Below are 20,944 nucleotides of genomic sequence, written 5' to 3' on the forward strand. Positions count from 1 at the left end.
AAATATATATTAACTGCTATGCTTAAAAGTTTTAATTTTTATCTCCAGTGCCATAAAGAGAAAAAGCAGAGTAAAGGAAAGATGCCAAAATAAATATTCATAAATACTATTTCCATATTATAATCTCCACAAATTTAAACATTATCTATCATGCTTTAAAAATCTCCCTTTATGCAACTATACTGTATTCTAGAAACTATATACACTTATAAAGGTAAACATTTCAATCTTCAACTTTAGAACAGCAAATGAAGTTAAAAACTCCTCTTTAGCCATGAGACACATTATGTTGATTTTGTGAATATTGAATCTCCACACGGGTTTTTTTCTTTTTAGTTCATTTTTTAGATTTTATTCTTGATGAAGTTTACATAGTTGATTAGGGTGGGAAGGGTCGAGGACGAGGGAAAAGCAGCTGAGACCACTATTTCCACAACTTCTTAGACTTCTACATTTGGAGTAGTGGGGAAAGACAAGGGGAGAAGCTCCATCCAGCCTCCCCATCACCCCGGTACCCAGAGATGGGGAACGGCCGATGTCAGCCCAGGGCCCCCTATGTTCTCCACGCAGTTTCTAAGAAATGAGACTGACATTTTCCTCCAAATTGACACTATTTCCTGAGCATCCTATACTTGAAGATCTCAGTAATCATTATCATCTATTTAATGAAAAGCATGACATTGTTGTCTACACAAGGTATTGTTACAGTGGGGTTTTTTTATGCTTAAATTCTCTATCAAATTTTAACTGTTATGGCCTCATCTACCTTCATTTCCTTCCACAACCATCTTAAAAATTCAGTCAACTAAAATCGCTCCTCGCCCTACCCCACGTCCGATGTCCTGCTGGTATCACTACTATTCATCTCATTGCTCTAAGAGGAGCCATGCAAGCCCTCCCCAACACATCAGCCTTTTCTTCCCCCACATGCAATATATCCCCCAGCCCTGCCAGGGCTACGGGTGATACAGATTCCGAATCTAGCCACTTTTTAAATCTGCATTGTTACCAGCTTCAAGTAACTTTCACTCTTTACTTAAACCACTGATTTCTTCTGGTCTGATTTTTATTCCAAAAATCGTCAGGATCTGGAAACCCAGATGATACTGTTGAACTACAAGTGGATCACAGTATTCCTCAGTAAAAAATCTTAAATGGGAGCCCAGCTTGGTAGTCTAGTGGCATAACACATAACCTTGAACACATCGGGATTCCATGTGGGCACCAGTTCTACTCCTGGCAGCCCCAGTTCCCATCCAGCCCCCTGCCTGTGGCCTGAAAAAGCAGTGGAGGATGGTCCAAAGCCTTGGGAATCTGCATTCAAGTGGGGGACTTGGAGGAGGTTCCTGGCTCCTGGCTTTGGGTTGGTTCATCTCTGGCCACTGTGGCCGCTTGGGGAGTGAATCAATCTTCCTCTCTGCCTTTACTTTTCTCTGTATATCTGACTTTCCAATAAAAAAAAAAAACAAAATAAATCTTTTAAAAAAATCTTAAATAAGTTTGCTATAAAACCCAAATGAGAACTGAGGGTCTTAAATATCATCCCTGACTACAGCACTCAATTTGCATAACTCTAGTTCATCTTACTCCAGCCTTCTTTCTGTTTCTCAAATTTGTCAATCTCCTTCCTGTAGCAGAGCCCTTAGGTATGCAAATTATTCCTCCTGCTCCTTCCACTTTGCTTGCTCACACTCATCACCTGGGCCACTTCTGCAGAAAGACATTTCCCTCATAAGCTTCACTAGACCACAACAGGCTGACCTGAGTGTGTAGACCAGTAGGAATGGGATCTCAGCTTGTTCCACTTCAGCTTCTAGGTAGCACACAGTTGCCATTCCACCATCAGCTCTTCCTTTCTTTCCCACTGGGAATCCTACATTTTGACAGGTATGTGGCTGATCTGTATTTATTTCAAAATCTTTTTTGGGTTGATGTAGCCATAGGACTGGATTTAGACTTATTCAAAGTGAAATGAAGAAGGGAACACTTTGGGCTTTGTCCTTATGAGGCAAGTGAGTATTATTCTCTGAGTTTCTCCTTGCTTCTGGGAAAGATACACAAGTAACCGCAAAGCAGCAACCTTAAATCTAAAGTTCAATGTTATACACTGACTATAGAAAAGTTGCCCTATAACTCTAAACAACTTTTCCCTGAATTTCAGCACAATAGAGAAGTAAGTTCCAACTCTGATCTATGAATGGGCGTGTTGCTCTTAACAGAAGCTGAGCTTACAGCCTATTATTATACCAGCAAAACAAGACATATAAGAGATATGAAATAAGAATATAGACCAGGCTTCTGATTATTTTCATAGTTTCTCCTATTCACACACCTGAAATCCAACCCTCAGTGCAACTGGTGTATCATCAGGATTCTGACTAGGACGTAAGAAGACACTAACATCCAGCGCTGGTGTGGAGCTGGAGCAAGAGAGCACCTGAACTCAGGAGAGGCTCTGTGTTACAATCTCTCGCTGGGCCATGGACACACAAATTTTTTCTCCCTGCATCAGTCAACCATGAAAAGATTCATCCTACTTTGTCACCCTTATTCAAAATTAGGATGCCTCTGTTACTCTTTTTCTGTACCCTGTCCTTTTTTATATATATAATTTGCATTGCTAAATGAATGTTTAATACAATGAAAGCCCTACAAAATCAAGGTTCACCACTGTATATCTAGCTCAGTGCAATAAGGACACATAGTAGGTACATTATAAACACTATGAATGATGCAATGAGTCAATGAATTAACAACTTTTCCAGGCACACTTGTACATTTATTATTCCAGTTTACCCTTTTCAAATATTTTGATGGGCATCAGGAACATAATTTATTTAAAAGTTCATGAGATCATTATATCAGCAAGATTTGGGGACCACTCATTTAACAAGGCTCAGGATTATACACACACATATACACGCAAAGAATCTGTTTACAGAAAATCAAGAATTTAAAGGATAGGTATTGAAAGTAATGTTAAAGGCCCCAAACCTAGGTTTACAGTCTATTTAAAATTACTGCCAGTAAGAAAAGAGAGAAGCATGTTATTAATATAGGGGATGAGGGGGAAGGGGCCGGCATTAGAAAAAAGGCTAGGTAATTTAGTTGGAAATGAAAAGCCATGAGAAAGCCGAGAGACTTCATGAGCACTTAAAATCACTAAAAGTAACAAACGATAAATCAACTTTAGCATGGCAGAAGCACAGGAACATAAAAGGGGATTACCAAAGCCTGGATCACTGTGGGAAGGACAGATCCTCTTATTCAGCTGAGAAAAAAATTAAGAGAAATCTTTTGAAATGTTTGGAGGCAAAGTGAAGGCTTCGGATTTTTAACTGTGTGCTTCACTTTGTTTTCGTTTTTGTATTTCAGCCTTATGTTTTTAAAATATACAGCAAAGAAGTGCAAGAAATCAGTGAGCATCTGTTGCCCTATAAACAAACAAAAAAAAATGTTTTGAAAATAATCCTGAGTTTGAAAATAACTTACAAGAGGGAACTCTTGCGCTTGCTCAGGGTACAGAGGCACAATGACTGCTCTCAGAAACTCATTTCCTTAACCAGGGATGGAAAAGAAATGGTTGCACTAATTGTCAAAACAGTACGTTTCAAATATGCCTCCAGGATTACTCTCTGCATTATTACAAATGTTGATGGAACATGTCTTCATAAAATATTCTAGGACATAACTGTTACCAAGTATTCTAAAAAGTAAACTCCATGGGTAAAGACACAAGGATTGTGATCACAATTGCTTTCTCCAATCATTTACTGAGCGCCTACTCTGTGCAGGACACTGAAGCAAAGCTGCATGCTGTGAGCAGTGTGCTGAGGACTGACAGAGAAGGACATGACTGCCCTCCTCCAGGGGCAAACTCAACAGAGTGCTTCTCTGTTGGAGTCAGCTCCATGAACTCAATAAAATTCTAAATACTGAATTATGCTTACTATCTTTCTAATCTGGATACTCGAGAAATTACTTATGGACTTCACTTATAATAAGGCTTACAGCAGAGCTGTGGCAGGCCTGAAACTAATACCATATTCTCTTGGGCCTTATTTTTCTTTAAAACATCTATTATGTTCAACCCCCATTTGGATTAGAGGAAATATTCAATGAATTAGAGTGTTGGATAATCTGTGTGGTTTTAAGATTTTAATTTGTTCATATGATTTAATAATCTTTCTAAAACTTATTTTAAAAAGTCTCTGAAATTGCCAATTCATTTACTAATTTATTCCCTCATTTTTTTTTAAAAAAAATCACTTGATTGTATATATGTAAAAGTCTTCAATAAACTCAAATTATCAGGAAATTTCTCTAATTGTTTTTGCTTTAAATAGCTGTTGTTGACTCAGAGTAATTGTTGCCACTCTTCATTATATTGCAATAAAACTATGAACTTACTTTATACAACACCTGAAAGTTTCACTATCACATACTTAACATTTTAGACATGATTATTTCACAATGATGTGTGCTCAAGGTTTTCGTAATAAAAAATGTTTTATATAAACACATCTATTCTACAACATCCAATGGTCTGCACTGAACTGTACAATGACTGAAGTCCACAGTGTTTTACACACCCATATAACAACAGATGGAAAAATGTTTTTCCAATTTTAATATATGGAAGATGAAAATAAAGTTTTGAAAAACAGTGCTGAAAAAGTTAATTCAAATCAAATGGATCATGTTGATATTTCTTAACAAAAGAAGAATGGTAAATAAGCTTCTAGGTTACATTTCTGGTCGGTTATTACACTGCATATCACATTTGCACAAGAGGAACTGTAGGTTACTGCCTGGGATGTAGGTGTGCAGATCATCCTATATGAACTCAAGTTGTAGATACACTATTAAAATGTTGAACACATTGACCTATTTCAGAAGATATTATGCTTTACAATGCAATGAGTCACTGTCATTTAGAAACAGTTAAAATAATATAGATCAAAATTCACATTTCTGTTACAATGAGTATTTTCTTTCTAATGTCACCTCTAATCCCATTTATAGGAATTAGTTCATAATTTTAACTCAATGTTCATGGTAGATTTCCTAAATCTTATTACAATTTTAATTACCAGAATAATTTTCCAATAAACATGTTATTTTACTATTTTTGAGATAGTAACAATTCTCCAAATTATTTTTAAAATGATAAAATTAAAAAGATCTCTAATGCCTTAAAAATACAACAATTTAGTTTTTCAGGAAATTAAAAACTAAATGTGTATGTATGTATATATTTGTGACAGGAGGTTTCAAAATGCCTTTTTAAAAATACACTCACCTGAGGTTTCAAATGTTGAATTTCAGTAACCTGGTTCTTTCTTTTTTCCCCATGCTCATATACATAACACAATAAGGCTAATTTTAATAGTAACTTAATAAAATTTACTTCCTCATTTCAAAGCACTTATACTACATATTCCTCAAGATATTTATTTGGTTACTCACAATTTATTCACAGACAAAAAATACAGAAGTGTAGAACCACCTCATCTTTAAAACTGCTACATGAAATAATCAATTTTGTTAAAATCATTCCCAATAAAATATTAGTTTTTTTTTCTTATAATGATCCAAATGTATAGTGAAATGATGAAATCGAAAGACAAGTGTACTTGTCAGAACACAGGAAGAGAGGTCTTTTCCTCCTCCCTGACGGGAAACAAAGGATTCCTGAAAGCTCTGGCCTGATTTATTTTTCCAATTTTAAATACCTTAAGAGTAGCGGAACTGCTACTGGCATGGTAGTATTTCTAACAGTCAATAAATCTAAAATATTATGTGTGAATATTGGAATGAAGCCATTAAGAAGATTACAGCATGCAACACAGCAGAGGGTCCACAGGAAAAAAGAACTAGTAATTCAGGACAACTGTGACCACTGACCTCTGAACAGCCAGGACCGCTGGTCAGTCGGACACAGTAATAGAGTGCACATGCACAGACAGTCATCCAGCCTGTAAGCATAATTTAAATGCTTTGGGGAATTATTTTAAACGGCTTTCCATTTAAATCTCAGTTTGCTTATTAAACAATCAAACAATAGCAATAGTAATATTTTTCAGGCTTTGAGTGTAGTCAATTAATTCAAACCACATACCAAAAAAATAAATAAATAAATCATTTCTAATTTTAGCCCATGTCATTTAAAACACTACTGTAAAAAAAAATATGATATGATACTTCATCATCTTTCCTCCAGAACTACAGTGATAGTATTGGAAAACTGATAAAAAAAAAAAGATAGATCCATTTGGGATGTATTAAACAACCACCTAGATTATTATCAGAAAATTTCCAGAACTTATTAATGGCCTAGATCCATATTAGAACTGCTTTGATTTATCCGTTCTTCAGATTCATTCAGAAGCATATGGTTCCTAATTTTAAGCAGACAATCGATTTACGTTGTTTTACAGTGTTCCTTTTACCTTTATATTTCAATGTATCAATTACGCTTAGCTATCCTATTGTTTATGAGTAATCTACAAACTAGTTCCTCTCATCATTTCATGTTTAGACTTGGACACTATAGGGATGCTATCTAGTTTTCCCATCTACTTAAATAAATGTTTTAACTATCAAAAATGCTGATTCAGAAATACTACTACAAATAAAAAATAATTGCCCAGAAAAAGTGAAATTTCAGAAACTTTGCTGAAAGACTCACATCATAGAATGACTATAAAAATGTTACAATCATATCCAGAAAGCCTGAATATCTTTCTCTTTCTTTCACGTCTTTTTGTTTCTTCATAATAAACACTCTTTTATTAAAGTACATTGGGAAACAGGCACAAAAGAAAAATATTCTCAAAAGTTGATTCTGTTTTCATGAGCACTTCTCTGTCCAGTGAAGAGCATGCTGATGCGTTTCTTAGTGAGTAATCTTAACCATTCCTAACACTTTCTGAAAAATTTTATGAGGTCATCTAGTTATAATGAGCTGAAAAGATAATATAATTGTTCCCTAGCCTAGGTTTGGATTTGCTCACACATACATACATAAATTTTATTACAATAAGGTAAAGCAGTTCAATTCAATATGCTTCAAGGTCAGCAAGTATTTTAAGTTATATATGGGCATAAATAATTTGTTTTTAACTTGAAAGTCATATTCTCACTTATCACCAACCAGGAGAACAACAAATGCTAATTCTGCAATTTTTGTTCGCTTGTTTTGAATTCGTAAGTTCATTCTCTCAGACTGCCTAATAAATGGTTGCAAAGTAGTTTTGAATTCAGAAAGACAATTGAAAGATTTTTTTTACTTCCCAATTTTAAAATCCTTGAAAAGAATAAATGCTTTTATAAAAATCTGAGTTATTTTTAACTTGGAACTATGTTTACAAGGTAGTTTTAAGTAGCCATTAAAATACACAAGGACAGAGCACCATTTAGCACTTTTACCCTGTAACAAGGAAGACAAAGGCCACCAAATGCACTTTTGGAGACTGCTTAACATGAAATACAGAATATGTCCCATTATGAGCTGCAGACATACACGCTACACACACACACACACACACTCGCACGTGCGCGCACACACACACAAACCCTCTGCAAGATCAAAGACCAGAAGAAAACTGGCACTTAATTTATCAGCCTTTACAGACAAAAGACAGTTTTCGTCATTTCAAAGGGATCAGATGTCTTTTATGACAAACTGGGTTTGCAGTTTAATTTACAAATAGAATTCTAAGTAAGCAGTCTTTGCTCTGCCAAAGCAAATGACAAACAGTGTAGGTTTTCATTCTTGCAGCCCTCAGCAGGATAGAAAAGATTAAAATAAAACTGAAATAATTTAGAGAAAACAAATAAATGTTTCAGAAAGTTGAGTGAGATCAAAGCTAGAATTTTCTGACCCCAACTGTACAAGCATTTCTTATTATATTGACCAGTGCCATCAGATCATTAATTAAAAGGAAAAGCGCTGGCAGGTGGCAGGGAAGCAAAAGCCGATAATTGGCCCCCTTCTTCTTCTTGCCTTCAAAAACTCTCTCATTCTTTTGCAAGACATGCCACTAGGCAGACAGAAATGCCTACTTTGTAATATAATGATTAAGATGAGATGAAGAGACTTACATTTAAAGAAACTCTGCCTAATGAATGCATCTAGCTTTTTAATTATGATCCTACTATTCCAATAAGGAGTATGATGTTTCATTCAACATCTTCTCAACTGCCAAAAGGTAAAAATATTAAAAATAGATTCTATGTTAATTCCTCTCACACCCTTTTCACACACCCAACACTTTAATTTCAAATAAAAAGTGGAAATTAAATAACTGTTAGCAATCCAAGAGTCCAGGCAAAAACATGCATGCTCACCACCAAATACCCTCAGACTCACCACATCACTGGGGAGGTTGTTCAAGTCATTAAACGGTGATTCTAAAGTGTTTGTGTCAACATTTAATATAACCACATCTTCCAATGACTTGTTTTTCACTCTCTGTTAAAAAAAAAAAACATAATTATGACGGAAAATGCCTTAATATATATTCCTGACTAAACTATCCTAAGCTTGGAAAAATAGTAATACTTAGATTGATGCATTAAACTTGTGAAAAGAAAAAAAAATTCTACATTTTAAAAGAAGACAAACATCTTTGCGTTCTGAAAAAGGAAACTAAAAATATTTGCTGAAAAAGGGTGACAGAATATTTGCTCCACTAATCTTTAATTAACTACCAAAGAAAATCAGAAAACCCTGTATAAAATAGGCACAGTTACATAAACCTTAAATAGATAACATGCTCTAAACTTTATCAACTCGATTTCAAATTTGTGTTCCATACCTACTGTTAGGATAAATCACACTACATAACATAAATCAACATCTATGAATACGGTATTATACCATGCTTGATACTAACAATTATTTTCTGCTTGTTTCCATACAAGCAATCGTATATTAAGGTTGAGGTGTTAAATTTGAATAAGAAAAAAAAAAAACCAGAGAGGATAGTAATATAGACTTTGTTGCTAATAGTCGTCAAATTAATTTCAGCATAAAGCATCAAATTTAATAGTCTAGCAGATTGACCAATTGTCTTGTTAGAAAGCTGAGTCAAAACAGTGACATATGTCAATATCTCCAAAAATGACATTAAATTTTAAAAATTTTATCAAAATTTCCAATCCTAAAGAAATGAAACATTTGCATTCACTTTTCCTAACTAAACTAATATGTATCCTTAAACCAAGTATATAATTTTACTAATCTTACAGATATTGTATCAAATATTATTTCTCAGTGAGTCAAAGTGCTCATTAGTTAAACAGATCCATGAATTCAGAATTCCATTACCACAAGTTGACAAATAACAGACCAATAATCAATTATAACGTAATGTTTTTAAAGTGTTTTTCTCCTTTGAGAGTCATTTTTAACTATTACTTAAACATCTTAAATTTTATACTGCCCATGCCAATTGCTTTTTAAGTTAGTCATTACTGAAATTTCTCTGATCTATTCAGAATTTAAAATCTCTGCATTTTGAGTAGATTGTTAAATTTCTATTGAAATATAACTCTAGAAATTTCTCCATGTTCAGAAAATCATTATGTCTATGCAGTGCATTCTCACAGGGACAAAGAATTGCTAATACCCTGCTAAAGGTGTTTTTAATTGCTAAAAAGTAAACTTTAAAAATCAGTCAAAGTGTTAACAAAGAGTCACTTATAGCATATTATTGATATGACTGCAAAAATTTATAAACGTACTCATTTCATTTTCACGTGCATATATGTAAAAAAGGTTTAAACACATAAAATATGATTATCCTTAAATTATAATAGCAACCTATAGGCCAAAACATTTACATTAGTGGCATTTATAAGGAAAAACATGATTTTGACAAACATCTTCATTTTAAATAATCTCTAAGCAGAAACTGAAAGACAATCCAGAAAGCTAACATCCTAGGACAACAGCCATACCCCTTCAGATGTTCTGTGAACACTTAACAATAAACTCTGAATCAAAGAACTGATATTAATATGAAATGCAAAAGCTTTTAAGATTGTTCTTAGTTTTTAAAAGTCTGATAATAGCTTAACATTCGATTTTGATTATTTGATAATGATAGAGGAATGTGTTTATCTCTAATCAATAAATTGAGACTCCCTCTCTAATATGGCAATTTTTTAAAAACAAACCACAGAAAGAGTAGTAAGTGATTTAAATATTTTTAGAGAAAATTTAGATTTATGCCTACAGTTTATCAATTTTTTCTCTCTACTTCAGGCTATAGCTATTTTGAGTACATATCTGCTTCATATTTTACCTCATAAAATTATGAAATATAGAATTAAGATGTAGAAAATGCAGGGGCAGGTGTATGGTGCAGTAGTTATTCCACTCATTGGAATACAGGCATCCCATGTCAGATGCCTAGGGTTACTTCCTGGCTCCATTTCCAATCCAGTCTCCTGCTGATGAGCACACTGGGAGCAGCAGGGAGGGTGACGGCTCAAGTCAGAAGCCTGCTACCCAACAAGGAAACCCTGCGTGAGCTGCTGGCTCCTGGCTTCAGCCTGCTCTAACCCTGTGTGCACGGGCATTTGGACAGTTAACAAGAGAGAAGATACCTGTCCTTCTTTCTAACTGTTTGCCTTCAAATAACACCAAACTAAACTTTAAAACAAAATTGAAAATATAAAAAATGGTTTTTTTCTAATAAAAATAAGAAAACATTACTGGAAACAGAAAGTCTGTTATTAAAAACAACAATAAAAGTTTTCAACATTGAGAAGGTCTTCTCACACCTTCTCTGTCCTTTCCAGACAATGTGACTACCAGTGTCACAAATACACATTGCACAAAGTAATGCAAACACATGACACCATGGCTGTAATCATACACTGTAAAATCATGTCAACATAATCTAGAGTTCTTTATTTTTGAAACAAGTAAGACAACCCTCACCTTTAAAACATGTCCTAACTTATTCCTTTTCCCTTGCATGCCTAAATCTGTTCTGAATTCATCCTTAAAGTCTACTTTTTAGGGAGATAAAATGACCTTAGCCTTTTATTCTGAAACAAATTTATATATTATGAAGGTATTTCTATACAATTTTTATTCAAATTCACATAAAAATAATTCAAAGAAATTTTGTGAAGAACATTAATTTTATGTGTTTGAAAAACTATTGAACCTGTCCTGAGAAAAAATAAGAGAATATTTTGACTCTTCTTACCAAAGAAAAAAGAAGGGAAAGGGGGCTGTAAGTCCCAAACAATATACAGAAAATCATTCATCTCAGTTTCATCTCACATTTAATACTAAATGTGCTAACAGTTAAGTCCACATTTTCAGTATGATGATTTTTTTTAAAAAAGCAAGCCAGAAATTTAAGTGAAAAGTCTAATAAGGACATCAATGATGTCACTGGATGAGGAACAAAACTACTAAAGGTTTAAGGGAGCGGACGAAGTTCCGGGCACACCATCTCCTAGCGAACCAAATGAAACGTATTATTAGGACACTTGAATAAGTCCAGAGGTGAAAACCTATAGTTTTCAGCAAACGGATTTATGGTTCTAAGAATAGGAGCCAATTTAAAGTTAGAACAGATGATTTCTCAAAGATTATATCTCAAGAAGTAAATAATTCCTAGATTTGCCCCTTTAGAAAAGTATGAGTTTTCTTTGTGCGTTCAAGAAACATGTGGTAAATTTAGCCAAATACGCAAAACCCCTTTGGAAAAACTACCTAGCCCAGATTTCAGTAGTAAAACCAAATTAAGCACATTGAAGAAATTCTTTAAAATATATATATATATATAGTTATTAATGATAAAAAAACAAATTTAAAAATGGTACCTGAGGCATATTGTAAAAGAAAAAAAGTATGCGAATTTAGATCCCAGGTAGAATTTCATAATGCGTGCCTTTACTAGGGCTGTGACACCCCCAATAGGATGCATCAGCAGAATCTTTGATTAAAGTAAGCACGGTTAGTATAGAGCGCCACAGCACCTAATAAGAAAACCAAACTTAGCTAATTTAACTTGCTCATTAGTAAGTAGGTTAAAGTGCGATCTGTTTTACTGGAAAACAGAAACTGGAATCATGTAGCTTAATGATGCCATTCCACTCACCCAGTCCTTGGTTTTCCAGCAGATCTTTTAGCTTGTTTTTTATTTGTTTGTTGTTTTTGAGATGTTAATCTTACAAGTTCTCTCTAGAAACCTCCCTAATTTCTACTTCAAAGTGTTGAAAGCCCAACATGTTTCACCTCAGGGATCACTTGATCTTGGAATGATGTTTTGACAGGAGGAAAAATATTCAATTTTACATCCCTCTACAAAATCGAACTAAAAATGTAAACAAAAATAGTATATTCTTATAAAAAAAGGTTGAGTGCATTGAAACCATATTCTGATAGCATATACTGATAAGAGTGTGTGTAAAAAGTTTCCTTTCCTAATTCCTGTGTAAACTGTGACTTTCAGAATATAAACGTCTGTAAAAACAATCATGAAAATGCTATCTTGAAAAAAGCTGTGAATGGATTCAAAAAATTTTTGCTTCCAAATAAACATATTTACTTCCATTCTTCCCTGAGTATTCTGAGTGGCTCTGCAGGGCTTGAGACAGACAAAAGCTCTCAATTGTCACAGAGAAAAACTGCTATCGAGGACTTCATTTTTATCAAATACAATCTATTTCCTCAGGTTCATTCCTCACGTTTAAACTTCTATATTACATGGCAGAAAATGGTTGTTTATTATAGAAATTTAAATGAAATTATTTCAATGTTACCTTTTTAAAAATGTTTTTTTATATACTCTACAAAACCAGCTACTGCTTGGTTATACTCAATATTCTTTCAAGCAAGGCGGTTTTAACTATGATTTTATGAGCTAAATTCATCACTATCTCATATCTGAAAGATACTTACCTCTATGAGGCTGGAGTGTATTCCAATCAAGTATGGCATTGGTGCGCTAAATTAAAAATATAAACATGTAGATTCTCACAGATCATTAAAACGGAAGCAACAATAGAAGCAATTCAGATATTTTACACAATTAAAGTTATTAAATGCTCAGTTTCAGAAACCAAAAATTATTCAGCTTATAAAAGACAAGTTAATCTGAGAGGCCATTAATGTGCTTAAGATAGGTTTCTATAAAAATCATACAAAGACTTCTGACTGAATCAAGAATTACACTTTAAAAAGACTTTTTTAACACAAAACTTGAGAGTACAGGCCTAAAAACTCATCACATTTATAGTTAAAGCAATTATTTCTATGACTTTTAAAATAACTCTCCATTGTACATGGCTGTTACATCACGTCAGTGAGAGATCTAGCTAGTGAGCAGGGGCTGACTCCGACTTACTGAGCAGAGCGCTGTGCAGAGGGGACAAGCTCAATCCCTCCTCTGCCGTTGGCCCACCCCCACCACAGGTACCTTATGTTACCTTAAACTCAAGTTCACTTTAATTTGTATAAATTAGAAAGTTTTTAATAGAATGTAAAAAATTCAAAGTATAAAAAAGATATTGAATTAATGCAGAACATGATATTTGGAGCACACTGGGTTCTGAATTAGAGCTCCAGAACAATATTAAGCATTATAGACAGACTATAATCCTTCATGGATCTTACACTTTAGCAGAAAACACAGTCAATAAATAATTTTAATATATAAAATTGGAATCACTATTAATTTCAGAAATATTTCTTATGGAACACTAAAAAGAAATTACCATGTCATTTCATAGCCAAAGTATTATATAACATTAAAATACAAACATGGATGGATGTCTATAATGATGGTAGAAGTTATGTGAAAAAATGGATATTTAAAAATAAAACAATTTTGGCAATTATTATATAGACAAAACGAATGCTCTATTAACACAAAGCTGTTCTATAAATGAAAACAGATAATCCTCTTTTTGAAAGGATTTGCATAATTTTCTAAACAGCATTGTCATTATAGGAACCGAGCTGCCCAAACTCCTGTATGTTCATTTTGATACTGAGAATGAGCAACAGATAAAACCTAAAAGATGACCCCAACCAGCCCAGGATTTAAAATGATCACGAACACTTTCAACTTAATAATATGACTATACCTAAACAGTATATTCAGAATTCACAAAGGAACATTCAAACTTCTGATTTCACTCCTCACTAACCTGTATATTCTAGTCCATTACCTTTAATTTACTAGATTCCCAATTATCTTTGTCTTCTGTAGCTTTGTCCCTTCCTGTTTGTTTCACTTTCATGCAAAAAAACATCTGGAATTGATCTGATATTCTGGATATTCCATTATACTGAAATTTGAGAACTATTTATAGGTCTTCCTATGCTAAGACCTAATATAGATTTTCTAACCTTCAAAAGGAGACAGGAAGAACCACAGTGGACTGTCACACTTGTACTCCAATAAAGGAAGGCCAGTTACTTTCTTAGTTCAAGCTCTCATCCCAGGAATTCTTCCAGGAATTCCACAGAAGACACAAGTCACTAACTGTTTCTGGCCTCAGGCCAGACAATCTCCAAAGACCTGAAATGTGCTGAGCATTCTCCACATCTCAAACAGAATAAAACTACTGAGGCAACTATGCAAACTTACAATCTTCGCACAGATTAGGTTATTCTACCCACGAACCTGTAACATAGAAAGGCTAGGACATCTGATGCACATGCTTAAGAAATCTGAAACCTTGAATGAGATTTCTATATATTCATGAATATATAGAATTCATGAATATATTCATGAATTTCTCATTCACTCATTTCTAATAAAATTTAAAGTGTATAGATATGAACTGTAAGCATCATTTGTCTGCAGTACAACTGCCCAGAACAATTACAATGCTTTAAGTACCAGGAGTTTAATCAGTAGAAATCTGTTTATTCCTCATAAAAACTGGAAAACTGGATTGTGTACTTCCTAACATGAAACAAATCAAATCTCATGAAATTTCCTAATCAGATTAGGGCATTACTAAGTCAGGAAGGATCCTTAGCAACACAGATGTTGTAACATCCATGTGTAAAATGTTCTACAACTTTCTGCAAACGAAGTAATGCTTTGCAAAGATGACTGCTGTTTATTCCTAGTATTTAATAACCTTTATTCAAAAGTTGCCTGTTGTTACTACCATCACAAAACAAATAAAAAATACCTGTAACATGGGACAGAGGTGAAAACAACAGTCCATTTGGCTATCTAAAAAACATAATTTTCCATTAAAAATGTTTTTTTAGAAGCTAAATAGAAATAAGGGTCAGAGAGGTTAAATTAAAAATAATGACCAAATCATTTCCTGACCAAATAAGTAGTGACTTTACTAACTTTACTGGTTCTTCCATATCTTCTCTCTCCACATACTCAGCAGGTTAAGAGTATCTGGGAATATTATTGATTCGCCACATTAAATATTCTTAGTTTGATTGGTTAAGGGAAGGATGAAGATGCTGTCACTTGCTCCCAGGAACCTTCCAAAATCAAAAAGGTTTCTTCCCCATTCATGCTTCTTTCCCGTGTTTCTGGATAATGCCTATAATGTTCCAGTACTACTTCACGTGGGCGAGTAAACATGTATATGTGTGTGTGTACACTGCTTCTCTTGAATCCTGTAATAGCAAAAACTAACTCCTATTCATTATGTCATATATTAAAGGCTCGGCAAACAAGTGTTCATCAAATGTTTGACACATCATGGATGCATTTATATCCGTGTGGACAAACTGACAAAGGAGTAAGGCTTCCTCTGTGCACCACGATGTGATATTCTTCCATGGACACAAGATGGCATCATGGCTCTCCACAGGCTGTGCCATGCCAGAGCTCCCAGGGGCAAAACAAGCAGTATTTCCCGGAGCTAGTTTTATTTCCAAATTTGGAAATTTCCTGTATCTTGAAGAATTAGGAGATACACAATGAGTGCTATTAAACCTTCCTGGTGCTATTTTGAACTGGAATATAAAAAAATCAATTACTCAAAGTCCATGAAATTGAAGTGAGAATCTCTATTGTTTTTATGCTTTGTGCATCTGGATCAATGATTTTCACCTTGCAGATGCCAAAGGAGGCAGACAGTTTTCCCAGGGAACAGATATGTCCACAACTTTTTCTAATAGTGGAGGAAGGGAGCCAAAGCCTTAGATGACCATTTCTAAACAGACAATGTATAGTGTCCAGTTTGTAGGACAAAAGTGGAGCCTGTTCACTTGCAAATCAAGGTTTAGGAAATTGCAGGCAACCAACTGTCTGCTCTGTAGACCAAGGACTGCCTAGCAGTGAGGCTGTTAGAACCCATCCTAAAAACTGTTTCAGATGCTAGAAAACAAAACAAAAAAAAATCCAGGGATTGATATATGTGATAAACTTCATTATAGTGAAAGCAACAGTAAAAGAAGGATCTGATGGAAGGGATAGAAAATACCAGAAAGACAGCTCTGGAAAGAATTAGTGCAGAACTGCCTGTGTAGGGCCCGGAGCGATGGTGCAGTGGTTAAGGTCCCTTGCATGCCCAGGATTCCATATGGGCGCCGGTTCTAATCCTGGCAGCTCCACTTCCCATCCAGCTCCCTGCTTGTGGCCTGGGAGGGCGGTCGAGGATGGCCCAGAGCCTTGGGACCCTGCACCCGTGAGGGATACCCGGAGGAGGTTCTTGGATCCTGGCTTCGGACCGGCATAGCATTGGCCGTTGCGCTCACTTGAGAAATGAATCATCGGATGGAAGATCTTCCTCTCTGTCTCTCCTCCTCTCTGTATATCTGCCTTTCCAATAAAAATAAAAATAAATCTTTTTTTAAAATAAAAGAACTGCCTGTGTAATAAAAATAATATTTTAGGAAGTCTCAAATGTGTAATTCATTACAGAGCACTGAACTTAAAGGTGTGTTACCTCTTAAGAGGTCAGAACGTTTTAACAGACACATTAAGATGGAGCTAACATTATAAGTGAGAAATTATAACTCGAAATCTCAGAATTGTCTGTTCTGGATTTTCTAACTTGATATATATTTTTAAAATATCACATACTAACACATTTCAAATACTTTCTTTAAAAATATTTCTTAAAAATGTTTCAGTTACTAAATACAACGATCCAAGGTGTTTATCAACAAGCACAGATTGCAGTCTTCGCCTTCATGGGTGCTGCTGAACGAATGACAAGGAGCCTCTTTACAGAGCTAACTTGTGTGTGATACTCCACAACATACCCAAACTGACCATACCCCATGGTCTGCCTGTCTCTTTCTCCTGCTTCTCCAAGAACAGCACAGCAGTCGCGGGTCACTGGGTATCCACTCCACAGAATTTACCAATACTACTAACCAAGCTGCGCAAAGCCACAGCAGATTAGTCAGATCTCTATGTGTTCAACTACTGTGTTGTCAGTGTCATCCCGTTCGAAGAGGGTACCCAGAGAACTACACAGGGAACGGTGACACAGAAACTTCATCGGTTCTAAACCTTCAATACGTTAAATGGTCAATCTTTCATGAAATCAAACAGTGAAATCTGTTCAAAGAACATTAGTTTTGAAACACGTTACACTCAAAATGGTTTTCTTCTCACTGGCTAGGGTGCACATGCCCACTTCAGAAGGGAAACCCCAACAAATTCGGAAGACATTGGGACACTTGCTGAAGGCGCTGAGGAAAACACTGCAATCCTCGGCTGCCTTCCAGAAGTCTAATCCCTGTCTAGTTTTGCTGTAATCACACACACACTTCCAGAGGAAGAAGAGGAGGCCTAGAGGCCTGCTGCACGTCACAGAAGGAGATCACTGAGTGTTCTTCTACTGCCACGAAGCTCTTTCAAAAAGGCTCCAACACCCTTCGCCACTGCTCTCCACAGCAGGTAATGGTTGAGACTCTGACTCCGACCAGAAATTCAAGCACGTTGCACTGAAGGAAAGCCCTTTGTCAGTACTGCCAGTTCAGTGGGTGAAAAGAACTGTGTCCCAAAGAAAAGTTAACCGAAGAGTGATTTCTGACCAACTCACAGACAACTCGGACACCCTGGACACTGCGTTCTCTGGTATCTTCGGGGCTGCACAATTTTCCTCACCACAAAGTAAGATTGTGTTAGTGTCTAATTACACAATTTAGTTGCTTCATGACTGCAGAGGAAAGAAACAGAATCGAAGAACTTTACCCACCCCTCCCCTTTAAAAAAAAAATCATCTGTTCCCTTTGCAAAGAACTATTGTGTCTTTCACAAAGCACTCTTCAATGCTTGTTGGGGATGTCTAAGTTGACTGGTATTTGTAGATGTCGCCTGGCCCAGCTTACCAGCAGTAGTCGAGCAGGTGCGGAGGAAGCACAGGGATGTATATATGCTGCCAGTGCATGGGGTACAGCAGAGCAGCGGATCCATGGAGACAGGCAGTTAACTGAAATGTGCAAAGGATAACAACAGTAAGTAGTCACCCTTGCTCCAAACAGAGAGGTATGCTCAAGGTATCAGCGATGAATGATAGACATAAAATAGTTCATGTAATGACGCAACCCTCATTGTCTTTTCCAATTCTACATATAAAAATACACATGTCTCAGGGGTCCCCTATAAAAATATATAAACAGCAAAAATAACTTCTTAAGAGTCAGATGGAGATAGCTACAGCCATCTGAAAACACAGGGTCAAAATTCAGAACATAAATAGAAGTAAAGGCAAAAAAGAAGGTGAGCAGCTTAGAAAATACTGCAGGAAATTACAATTTGTGCAACACAGTTTTCGCATCACTCAGATTAATATAACACGATTAAATATGGAAAGGAAGAGAGGCTGAAAGCTCCTGAGGGATATCATTAGGGCAAATTGCCAAAGAATGAAACATGAGCCAGTCAGGGGAGTCTGGAAGCTGCAGTAATACCAGGGGACTTGAATGTTCGACAGTTGGAGCTTCGGTAATGTGTGAACTGCAGGTTATGGTATCAGGAGACTCTGCTCACTGACACGCAGAATGCCACTATTGACCAGCAAACTGCCCAAGCTTGACAGCTGTGCTGCAGGAAGCCAAGTATATCATAATTTCATAGTTAAACTGTGCATTCCAGATTAACATTTCGTTTCCCAGCTTTTTATCACAACAGCTGCAATTACATTGTTGCTATTTTAAAGGTAACTGCCATTTTAATTGTTTTGTTTTGGCAAGCAGTTAATTAAACATTTGTAAAGCTTGACAAAGAGTTATCATTTTTTACATCTCCTACTGACCCTCATCAGAATTTTTATTATGTGACTCTTTTTCCATTACAATTTATATTTCTGAAGGTCTAAAGTCGTTCTTCAGCATGTAAAGCAGTAATTTCATTCTTTCTCATCAGTTTAAAATTTTCCTACTTGAACATTACCATTTAAGTAATTTTATTCAACTTGAAATCTACAATTTTAAAAATTGATCTAAAAATGAACCAGACTTTCTATAAACCATTATCTCTATCATTGTACAGAAATCAAAACAAACACATGATGACCAACATTAATTTAAAAGAAAATGATCTGAATTTTACTAATGGGAATATCTGCCTATTTTAAATGTAAAAGAATTCCATTGAACTAATATAATCAAAATTTAATAAATAAAATGTTTTATTGAAAGTATACTCATCTTTGTCCTACTGTCATATTTTTTCCAGCTAATAATTTAATCAACTCTTTATGGGAAACAATGCATTTGGAATCTCCTGAGGATAGTATCAAAAGGATTTTAGTACGTTGCACTTTGCAAATTTTAATGGTTTACACAGTAGCCCTTAATAAATATTATTTCTAAATTCCTTACTTGCAGCATGCAATATGCCACTAGGAGGCATTAAAATACTTCTATTTAACAATTACAGGCCATGGGATTATTTATGCTTCAAAGCTGAATTATGGGGAAATGAAAATGGGGTTGAATCTAACTCATTGTGTCAAATTTTCCAAGAGCTTTCTGGTATCCCTTGGCTGTAAATTAATCATCTTTAAAGCTGCATTAACTCTTTCCACCCCTTCAGTGTACTCTGGTAGACTAAATATATTAACAAAGCTTTGAAAGCAAGCTAATTATTCAATTCCCTGTACAAGATAAGTTTAAAACAGCTCATTTAAAATCTTTTTTTAAAAACCCAAAGTCTTTTTATAGCTAAAAAATAATTACAATGTAGCAAGAGAATGAATAGTAGTTTCAGAATGAGGAATTGCTGTAAGAGTGACATAGCTCACCAGGAAGCCAGAATCCAAAGTATTCCACTAAAGGCTCGCAGGTAGGCACCTTCCCTGTGCCCTTAGTGGTCACCTTTGCATGAAGTTACTTGCTAACAAGGCACAACATTGTCTAGGGAATGAGACAGTGTATTACAGGATAGTTTCTGTGGTGAGAGCAGATCTACACCTCTGATATCTTCAGCTTTTCACAGTGCTTAATTCCTCATTTGTCAAACATCCACCAGGAGGGGCCAGCATTGTGGCACAGCGAGTTAAGCTACTGCCTGGAACTTTGGCATCCCATGTGGGTGCTAGCTTGAATTCTAGCTGCTGCCTTTCTAATACAGCTCCCTACCAGTGCACTGCTACTACCATGACACCCATACATGTGGGAGACATGCAAGCAACTCCCGATTCCTGGCTTCAGCCTGGCTCAGCAAGTGACTCAGTGGATGAAAGACATCTCTCCCTCTAGGTCAAGTCTTTGGCTCTTCCTCTCTACGTAACTCCCTCTTCATAAATAATACACCATTAATAAAATAGACCTACCAAAGAGAAAAAAGTGCTCCAGACTTTTTGTATATGAAGAATAGGTAACAGGAAGATTGGCCAGCCAGGGGTGAGGAACCTTTATTCTGCCAAGGCCCATTTGGATATCTATATAACATCATCTTCAGGCCAAGTAAAAATTAGCCTGCTATAGATTTTCTGAATTTCAAGCCCCCTATGTGGTTGTCTT

At 35.5% G+C, this 20,944-nt stretch overlaps 1 protein-coding gene across 2 annotated transcripts in view; it reads right to left on the reverse strand.

Moving 5' to 3' along the window:
* Window positions 1-20,944, reverse strand: part of DENND1B (DENN domain containing 1B) — a 217,548-nt gene that overhangs the window by 62,664 nt on the left and 133,940 nt on the right. For both annotated transcript variants that reach the window (XM_040985408.1, XM_040985407.1), the window contains 3 exons: window positions 18,308-18,408; window positions 12,935-12,980; window positions 8,375-8,476 (listed from right to left, as the gene is read on the reverse strand). In XM_040985408.1, coding sequence (XP_040841342.1) covers window positions 8,375-8,476; window positions 12,935-12,980; window positions 18,308-18,408 — 249 coding nt within the window. The remainder of the gene's footprint in view (window positions 1-8,374; window positions 8,477-12,934; window positions 12,981-18,307; window positions 18,409-20,944) is intronic.

Source organism: Ochotona curzoniae, unplaced genomic scaffold (genome assembly GCF_017591425.1).
Source record: "Ochotona curzoniae isolate NIBS_2020 unplaced genomic scaffold, NIBS_Ocur_1.0 contig_430, whole genome shotgun sequence".
NCBI classification, from domain to species: Eukaryota; Metazoa; Chordata; class Mammalia; order Lagomorpha; family Ochotonidae; genus Ochotona; species Ochotona curzoniae.